General features: G+C 32.3%; 1 protein-coding gene across 1 annotated transcript; it reads right to left on the bottom strand.

The window, feature by feature from the left end:
* Positions 1-458: 458 nt before the first annotated feature.
* Positions 459-4268, bottom strand: LOC131643438 (uncharacterized). The gene is made up of 6 exons (XM_058913651.1): positions 3903-4268; positions 3673-3803; positions 3455-3571; positions 2398-2512; positions 1338-1572; positions 459-1103 (listed from the first exon to the last, which is right to left on the bottom strand). The coding sequence occupies exons 2-6, from the start codon at positions 3697-3699 to the stop codon at positions 1013-1015; spliced, it is 585 nt and encodes a 194-aa protein (XP_058769634.1). The 5' UTR covers positions 3700-3803; positions 3903-4268; the 3' UTR covers positions 459-1012.
* Positions 4269-10708: the final 6440 nt, after the last annotated feature.

The raw sequence follows: 10708 nt of genomic DNA, 5'->3' as shown, positions 1-10708 counted from the left end.
ATTGAAATTAAGGGTAATTTATATACAATATTCGTACACCTCAATTCAACAAGACGTTTTGTCTAAAGAGCAAAGTTGTGAAGGTTCTCACACTTAAAATGAACAATATCTCGTATCTATAGTGACGCAAAGTTGAGATTGACCACAACAAATTGCAATAATTTCTTTTGACCCATGACTCATGCTAGACGTGAGGGTGAGTATTAAAGTTGTATTAGAGTCTTACCATATTATTTAACTTTCTGAATTGTTAGATGTATAAAACTGCATGCACATCGTCACCCTTTAAACTTGTTTTTGGTAAGATTCAAACTCATGACATTTTCTCCTTCTCTAAGGATTTAGGTTTTAAATTTTTTATCAAGTTTGTTTGGTTCAGTTAGTGGCAAACATCAATCTTAAGATAAAAGTCTTTGTTGAAAAGGATCTAATGCTCACATGCTTCTATGTAAACCAACTACACAACATAAGAAACTTGCCAAATCAAACTAAATGATTCACACATGACACATCTAGTTTATTCCCAAAAGTTTCCCTGTATATCAAACATGACATGGCCCTGAAAATTACAACTAGTGGATTACAGCTTTATTGACAAAGACCAAAAATCTCATAGAGCGTGCAATGTCTCTTTAGTTCCTACTGCTCACGGTATTGCACTTTTGTATTGTAGCTTCTAGGCACCTTTCATGGGCCTCATTCATAACATTGCACTATTGCTTCTCTTTTCCTCTTCCTTTTCCCTATCTTAACTTTAAAATTTACAAATATGGAAAAAGTTTCATTTGCTATTATGATTGCATGTGAGAGCAAAAACAGAACAGAATCATACAAGCTGAGGTATATAAACCCTAAGAGAATAAGAAAAAAGTAACTTCCTCATACTTTAACTCCCTCTTGTACCTCCAGAAGAGGTAATTGATTCCGACATAAAGATGGTGGGAGCTCTAGTTAGCATTCACAAGCTTTCAAATCTCATTCTATCTAGTATAAGTCGCGCTCGAATATATAACTACTGCAAATCACTTCCATATTCAACTCCGTTATTATGCTTGCTTATACTAAGAGTCAAGTATATCAGTAATAACGTTCCCACGCTTGACCTGTTTCACGTTTCAAAACATATTAATCATTGCACAGAAAATTGTGCACACTCTGATCATTATTATAAGTAAATTTAACTTTTTTGCTTTATTCAACAATTGATGTATCTAATCCATATATAATTCAGATACGTCAATTATTAAATGAACAAAAAAAAGTGAAATTTGCGACCAGAGAATGTATTAAGGATTAAGACTAACTCAAGTTTATAGTAGATAAGAGATGAATCTTACAATGTGGCAAAGATAAGAAGAATTTTCTTAGGATCAAGGAGCCATGAATAAGATCGTCCAAAACTATTTCTCCTCGTCGTCATACATTTGTTTTCTGTGTTGGTGTTGTTACACATGTTACTACTAGCTGTTGTGATAGTAATTTGATGATGTACTTGTTGTTGTTGTGTGTTTATTGAATTCTGTATGGACCCTACAGCCATTACTGTTGACTTGGAAGGTCCCAACAAAGAAGCTACAGTTCAATGAAACAAAAACTAGAGCTTACAATTTACATTACATTACAAATTCACAACACTAATATCCAAATTTCTGATAATTATTGACAGTACATGTGGCCCCTAAGTATGGTGTACCAGAAACATATTAATTGCATATCATATGATAATCTTATATAATCTCTTCTGTAGCCTTGCATATGATTGACCCAAAAACTTATATCAACCAGTTTTAACCATTTGAATTAAGGGTTAAACGAAGTGGTAATAACCATTCAAAACTCACACTCACAAACGTGAGTACTAGAGTTCAAACCCTGATGATGACGTCTAATCTAATAATATCGGCTTCTCTTAGTTGCAAATTCTACAAAGTAGGTTTCTTATATTGGTGTGAAATGAGATATACTGACATAAGAACATGTTTGTTAAGAATTATTTTACCATTTAAATTTAGTGACCAAATGAACTTAACTTGCCATAACGGTCAAACAAGGAAAACAAACACACATAAAGTAGATAGTAACATGAAACATTTTTTTCAACTGAACAAGACATCAATGAAAACAAAATCTCAAGCATGAAAACAAAATCTTAAGCAGCGCGGGTTTATAGGTCCAGATCTATCCCTAACATATAAACAAAAATATATTTGTATTTTTTCATGTATTTTTTTGTATTTTTGTTGTTTACATATTTTTCTTTAAACTGTCATGTGACATAAAAAAATCAAACCAAGATGATCCAAATCATAATAAATTCAAAAAAACAAACATTTTAGTGCATTAATTTAGTTAGAATACAAAAAACTAGTCGGTAACACTTTGGAATTGGTATGGTACCTTTCGGAGAGCATGTAGTAGGGACAATATCTTTGTCTTGAACTGCAACGTTACAACCATTCACATTCCTATCATTCCAACGTTGAGATCCTTTCCTAGAAAGGCTCCTCTGCAACTATATTATATAGCCAAAAAATAAATAATTCATGTGAAAGAAATTATTAAGTGTAATAATCAAAAGAAAGAGCAACTTAAATGCAACTTGGTGGTACTGGTGGAAGTTGAGTAAGTCATACACAAAGTTAATTAACTGGCTTTATCTAATCTCCAACGCTTGATCAATTAAAATATTGTAATTATAAGACTAATGGAGAAGGCGTGAGAGAAAAATAATGGTTGAGAAACATGTTAGACTCTAATGGCCGAAAGGTTTAGCAAAAGTTTATAACATATATGTTTTCTGTTTCATAATTTTCATATAAGTACATACTCGATATCCGGTCTTAGAACTGACTAATCTAGCGTCTTAAAGTCAGAGCAAACTCTGAATGAACCGAATTAAAACAGGAGTTATTGACGGAGCAAGAGTCTTGGGTCAAGTACAAACTTATTTAAAACTCTTGACTAAACATGAAGTTCTACTTCTAAGTTCTAACATTTAGGTTAATTTATAATTGTCTCATCATAACAAAAGATAATATATCTATAAAACACGGACACAAAAACGAATACCGAACATAACACCGACACTAACACATCGAAGAATATATCTATAAAACACGAACACAAAAACGGATACCAAACATAACACCGACACTAACACATCGAAGAAGAGATATCGAGTATGACAACAACATTGACATATCAAAAATTAAAAATAATCAAAAGTGTCGACGTGTACAAAAGGGACACAAATACATTTTTCAGATGGGTGAGAATAACTAATATATACAAAAATTGTGAGGTTGCATAATAAAAAAATCCCATTAACAGAACATGACACTGACTCTGTTTTGCTTATGAGATGGGCCAAATATTATAAAAAATAAAATAATCATGACAACATAAAATATAATTTAAAATTCATAAAAAAAATATAAAAAAATCAAATTCTTACTGTTGTTCTTGAATTGGCATTGATGATGTCTTTATTGATGGTGGAAGAGAAAGAGTCCATATCAACGACAAAGCTATCTCCTGATTCCAAAACTTCACAAGAAGAAGAAACCATATCCTAAAAGAAAAAAAAAAACAGAACCACAGAGATTGAATAAAACCCATATTTCAAATTCAATGGAACAGTTAAAAGAATAAAAAAAAAAAAAAGATTCTTACCAACTCAGGAATTTCAGCAAGTTCCATCACTTTCCAAGAAGAAAAAAAGGGCGCAGTGTTTATTTTTGTTTTTCAGCGTCAAAAGTTACGTATGGAATGGGTCACAAGACTAGACTTTATGGATACAATACCTGATAAAAAATTGAAAAATTGAAATGAAGAAACATGATTGATGAACATAATGAAAAACATGAAACCAACAAAAACAAGAACAAAGAAGAAAAAAATACCCAGAAATTAGTTATTGTTTTGAGAAACGGCAAGGTATGGAAAAGACAGAGGAAAGAACGGTTGTTGGTAGTTTGGTGTGGTTAAAATAATGATGATGGAATGGAAATGGAAGTGGAAGAAGAAACAAAGAGAGTTATAAAAACAAGGTTTTGTGTTTGTCTGATTAGAGGTGGATGTTTTTTATTGGAAGGTAGAAAGGAAGGGAACAGTGATGAGAAAGAGAGAGGGAGAGAAGAGCATGATAATGATATTGATGATCATGTGTGGGGTTTTGTTTTGTTATCTTAACAAACATTCATTGATAGTGGATTAAGAATGATTTAGAATTTAATTGTAAAAGTGTACTTGCTTCCACACTTCTCCTTTCTATATCTCTTGAGTCTATCTATTTATATAAGTATTTTCATTTTTCAAAATTATTGATGCATACCAAAACCAATCTCTTATTATTTTTTTTTTTATATTTATAATAGTCAAACAATATCACATATTTATAATAGTCAAAAAAGTATATTTTATTTTTATTAAAGTAAAAAATAAATCTCATTTTATTAATATATCAAAGTAGTTTTTTTTTTTAAATTAAAATATATTAGTCAATTTAATGGTTTTATCAAAATATCTCTTTGGAAAAAACCATTAAAATAAATAAAAGGCCTACATGTGATATTAAATAGAATATTGTTTTATAAAAATAGATATGGAATACTTTGTCTATTTTCAAAATTTATATATGGAATATTTAAAATTTAGTCTTTGAAAATATATTAATTTATTGAATATTATTTAATATTAAAGACTATTTTATTTGGAGTTATATTGATTAATTTATTTTTTTTAAAAAAGTTGCTGTGTATAAATTTGCAGGTTAGAATTTTCAACTATTATATTTTCTCAGTTTTATTAAAAAATAATTTTACTCATTCTATATTTTATATGATGTTAGATTTTGTGTTAGTTTTTTTTTTTTTAAATTTTTTAATTCCAATAATTCTTTTCTTATTATTTTTAGCTTAAAATTATAAACATTATTTTCCATAATAAATGTTCAAACTGAATAACACATAAAATTAAAACTAATAAACAAATAATAAAAATACAAGGATTATTTTTTTCTTTATAAAAATATGAGAATAATAAAATATAAAAAAATATATTGGAGATATTATTTATGGATTCATTTGCGATTTTGATATTTTTTTTCTTCATAAAATAAGATGATTCATATATGCTTTTCTTTTACATTTTAAAGTTAGACAATATTACAAACTTATCATTAGTAAACATTGTATTATATTTTTTTTCATCTTTTCAATTTTCAAAATTAAAAATCAAAATATCAAAATATATTTTAGTTTTTTAATTTTTAAAATTATAATTAAAAGAAATATTTCAAAAATACTTTTGCAAAATTAGATAACCAAATAATTTTTTTTTGAATCAAATATATAACTTTATTGAGATTCAAAAACACAAACAGTCCAAGTGATCTAAAAGATCCAACACAGCCTAATACACCAAGCGACAGGATAACACAAACAAAAAACCTTTACATCAAGGCATCATCAATCTACTTAGAGGGATTCTCAAATTCTTTCTTGCCCAGCATCTAAAAACCACCGCATCAATGATCGTGGCCACGCTTTGCTGCACACTCACAGTTTCTCCAAAACATCTTTTGTTTCTAAATTGCCAACACTCATGTATCGTCTTGGTAAAGGCACATTGAGCTATTCTATGTTTCCCACCTTTCTTCTTACAGACGTTGACAAGCCATTCCAGTTCTCCCCTCCAGTTACAAGGGATGTGTGTCACCTGCAGCCAATTCAGGATTTCTTACCAGATAGGCCTTACACCTTGGCATTCGAAGAATATGTGGTCTAGGGCCTCACTTACCATGCAGAAAACACACTCATCAGAACTTAGCATGCCAAATCTTCCGAGTCTCTCTTTCGTAGGTAAGTTGTTGTGACAAGCTCTTCAAAGGGTATGAGCAGCCTTTGGTCTAGCACAGTTGCTATATAGCACTTTTCGCCAGTCAACATCACTGCCATGATCCTGCAGATTCAGATACATCAATCTTGTGTTGAACTTTCTTAGATGTTGGTTATGCTGCCAAGCTTGCAACTGATTCACCCTACTCCTTGTTTTCAGAATGCTCTTAATTACCCACGATGCTGATTGCTTAATAGGAATCTCCATGACATTCTCACCTTTTACATAGTATGTGTTAATCCACCGAATCCAAAGGCTATCAGCCTTTCCACTCAAATTCCACAGGTTTTTTGCCAAGCAAACTAGATTTCAGTCTTGCAAGTCAATTATGTTCAGGCCTTCTTTCTTCTTTGTGGTACACACTTTTTCCAAGCTACAAGGGACTTTCTTGTAATCACTTCTGTCCCAGTCCAGAGAAAAGATCTACAAATCGCTTCAATATTCCTTATAACTTGTTTAGGCATAGGCAAGCATTGAATCCAATAGTTGCAAGTAGAGAAAAGAACACTTTGTATCAGTTGTGTTCTCCCTGCAAAGCTTAATAACCTCGAGCTCCAATGTCGGATTCGACTAACTAGTTTCTCAATAAGGCCAAGACAGTGTTGCACAGTAATCTTTTTACTAGTTAGTAGTATACCTAAGTATCTAAAAGGTAGTGTCCCCTCTTCAAAGGTGGTGGCTCTGAGTATGTCTTGTTTTATTCCTTCCTCCACATTGCCAAAGAAGACCTTACATTTTGCAGGATGTACTTCCAAACCTGTTGAGATTGAAAAAGTTTTCAGACCTGCCATCATCATATTCACTGAAACACTCTCACCTTTGGTAAAAATTAGTAAATCGTCAGCAAAACTCAGGTTCACTATCCCAAGCTTCTCACATTTCGCATGGTATTTGAACTCCTTTTGCTTGCTACTCTTCATAAGTATTTTGTGGAGATACTCCATCACTAACACAAATAAGAGAGGAGACAAGGGGTCACCTTGTCTCAGACCTCTCCTTGCTTGCAAATTATCAGTGACACAGCTGTTCACCTTGTACCTGTAGGACACTGTCTTGACTATAATCATAGTCCACTTAATGAATTTGTTGGGAAAGCTTAGCTCAGCCATAATGTCTTCCATTGCAATCCAATCCACACTATCATAAGCCTTCTTGATATCCATTTGTATCATGCATCTAGGAGGACCATTCCTGGCAGAATATCCTCTAATCAGTTCATATGCCAACATGATGTGATCCTGTATGTGTTTTCCTGGGATAAAGGTTGCTTGGCTGTCATCTACTATGCTACCAATTACTCTGCCCAGTCTTGTAGCCATGATCTTGGATATAAGTTTGTAGATGGTGGTACAACATGAAATTGGCCTGAAATCTTTTATCATGCAGGCTGTGGCATGTTTAGGGATTATGGTTACCAAACTGCTTCAACAAGGTCAGTTTTTATGGCCTCCCTTGATGCTTTAAAAAACTTTGATCCATATCCATCTATTCCAGGAGCAGTGATGTCACTCATACTTTTCAGGGCCTTGAATATGTCCTCTTCTGTCACTTGAGCAGTTAGCATCTCTCCCTGCTCAGTAGTCAGCTGTCTGCCCTCTCTCATAACCTCAATGTCTATTTTCCTCAGACCATTGGCATCTTTTCCCACCAATTGAGTATAGAATCCCATAATTTCCTTCTCAATTTGCTCCTGTCCAGATAAAATATTACCATCCTTATCCTTAACCATACCAATATGGGCCTTGGTAAACTTACTTTTTAAAGTAGCATGAAAAAAAGGCATTATTGCTATCTCCCAGCTTTATCCAGTCAACCTTAGCTCGTTGTCTCAACATATGCTCTTCAATACTAGACAGATCCATCACCTTCTGCATACAGTCCTTGGCTGTGATGATTTTGTTGATATTCATTCTATCATTCATTAGCACATCCTGAGCTTTGTCCAAGTCCTCCATGGCTCTATCTAGTTGCTTTCTAATTCCTTGAAAAGGCTTATTTTTCTCACTAATAACACATAACCAAATAAATTTTATTATTTTTAAATTTTAAAAATTAAAATACAATTTTATAAAATTAAATCAAACGTGTCCTTAATGTTTAGAGTTGTTCATGAATACGAGAAATGTATCATTGGTGTTAGTAATGTGGACTCCAATATTTGAGTATTTCTTTTCTTTTATTTATGGATTTTTGTAAGATATTAAGATCAATCGTGTGAGAATAGCACTATATATATATATATATATATATATATATATATATATATATATATATATGTATGTATATATATATATATATGTATATATATATGTTATAGTTGATGTGAGACTTATATATAAATATAAATACATATTCTATCACACCCCCACAGTTGAAGCGGGAGGTTGACAGACGTTTAGACTGTTCTGAAAATCATCAAAGAGAATTTTAGGAAGCCCTTTGGCGAAGATGCAACAATCTAGTGTCGAGAAAGAACATGAAGAACACAGGCTTGACCACTAGCGATCTTCTCCCGAACAAAGTTAATGTCCATCTCAATGTGTTTTGTGCTCTGATGCTGGATAGGATTGTCGGATAGGTAGATAGCACTATCATTGTCACATTACACGAGAGTAGCCTGGGAAATAGGAAAATGAAGCTTTAATCGAAGGTTGCGGAGCCAACATAATTTTTCACATGGACAAGACAATTCAGCAAAAATGAAGATTCCATACCATTTAGTCAATTGAGGGGTCAAAGACACGAAATCTTAATATTACAAGGGGGAATAAAAATATATTACAGGGGGGCAAACTGAACCTCACTAACATTGCAGGGGTAACTATATTTAACTAAATAATTAATAATATTTATAAAATTTATTTATAAAAACACAAATTAAAGCGTATACTTACTTATGTATAAATGGTTCCATATAAATATAACATTCTTTATTCTCACTATCCAACTTATTTTGTATGTATATCTTGATAGTGTTTATGTTAAAGTATGAGAACAACGAATATAAATTGAAATTACCGTAAAAATTATACTACGAGCATCACAACTGTAGTACGGGTATGTCCAACCAATCATCTGCCTTCAAAAGTTCTACAAGACAATTCTTTTGAAATATAAAAGATTGTTGTGGTTCATATTTTAATTTAAACAAGGAGAGTTCAAGAATATCGTCTATCATCCATAGTCTCTGAGCGTTATCTAGTTGAAGTGACATGGTCTCAATATTTTAATTCGGGGCAGAACAATTATCCTTCGTGCTTGCACCACCATAATAACTTTTTCAACTACTTTCTCATGTATGTCTAACCAATATGGAAATGGGTGGTTGAGTACACCCATTGATTTTAATTTCTTCATCATAAAAACAACCGACGTACAATACAAAAATTAAAATACAGAAACAATAACAATAACATACAACACAAATATTTTAAATTAAGTTTATACCTCAATTACATCGCACATACACTTCTCTCGACCAACATCAGCCAACCTTCCTCGCTCCTCCTAGACACTCCACTCCTCATGCAACATCGTCTCCTACTCCTCCAGATGCACCTTCCATGTTTCTCCTGAACTTCTTCATCGCTTACTGTGTCCACTTCTCCCGCTTTTTCCTAATACATCCCTTATCTTTTCAACAACTATTTCTTTAATTTATCTCTTATAGTTTAATTTGTTAATTGGTTACGGTGGTCCAAAAGAATAACTTCAAGGAGATGCCTCTTCCAAGACCATGGACACGCCCATCATGCTCCTCGATTCTAATCGCTTCTATCAATATATCATGACGATCTTGTGGAATGAAGATACAAACTTTAGGTTGGTCAACCAGTACATCCTACAACACATATAAAATATCATCTTTACCAAATTCAGGAGTGGTGAGAGACTTTACAAAATCCTTCCAAACTTTCTTATCAATATATGAATACTTCACGTATGGAGGCACTTCGTTATCTTTTCGATGTTTAATATAATCATCAGTGAGTTGTGTCTTAGATCTCCTCCAACGCTCACCAGCATATAAAATCTATTTCTTTTTTCAACATACTATCCTCTAGAATAATAAATACTTCCTACATTTACATAATAGAGTTGATATTAGTATTAAACCAAAAGATGGTCATATATACTTGTAAAACAAATAATAAAATTTATAATATATACCGTAATATTGATCCATATGCTATCTTTGAAATCACCGTCAACTTAGTGCCAATTATCCATCAAAATACTCACTTTGCTTCTACCTCACAATGTCACTTATCCCTTAAAATCATCAGCATTTTGACCATAAGCCTTACCGGTTCTTAGATCAAAATTAACTGGGGTGCGAACACCGGTTTCATGGGCTTTTTTAACCTTGGTCAACATCGTGGAACCTCTAATTTTTCTTTTACTTTTTGTATTAACAGAGGTTGTAGCACAGGTTGGACGAGAGATACTTGTTGAATCACCCATGTCCGTGTAAATTAAGAAAAATAACAACATATAACAGATGCACCAACATGAACTTCAAAGCCACATCACACAACACTTTATCCTAAATGATCCAGAACATAGAAACATACTAACTAGATATATGGAAAAGAGAGACCATCGAATAATACTAACTAGAAACATATACTTAAGTAATAAGTTATGATGAAATATTTCAAGAAAAACAACATTTATGGAATAGTTACGTATATTTCAGTGTAACAACATTTTTATGAACATTTACAAAACTAACACCATAGTGCATAACAACATTTCTAAAACAAACACCATTTCTATGAACATTTCAGTGGTGAGTTACGTACCTCAA

The sequence above is a fragment of the Vicia villosa genome, linkage group LG1, assembly GCF_029867415.1.
Source record: "Vicia villosa cultivar HV-30 ecotype Madison, WI linkage group LG1, Vvil1.0, whole genome shotgun sequence".
Taxonomy (NCBI): domain Eukaryota; kingdom Viridiplantae; phylum Streptophyta; class Magnoliopsida; order Fabales; family Fabaceae; genus Vicia; species Vicia villosa.
Note: the sequence above shows the minus strand (reverse complement) of the source record. Positions and strands in the feature narration are given on the sequence as shown.

What these genes read in the sequence shown, in the direction of transcription:
- LOC131643438 (XM_058913651.1), bottom strand. Translation starts at nt 3,699, where the DNA reads ATGGAACTTGCTGAAATTCCTGAGTTG. An exon ending in TTGCTGAAATTCCTGAGTTG is followed by an intron (nt 3,572 to 3,672) that starts GTAAGAATCTTT and finishes TTTTTCTTTTAG; the next exon opens with GATATGGTTTCTTCTTCTTG. An exon ending in CTTCTTATCTTTGCCACATT is followed by an intron (nt 1,104 to 1,337) that starts GTAAGATTCATC and finishes AACGTGAAACAG; the next exon opens with GTCAAGCGTGGGAACGTTAT.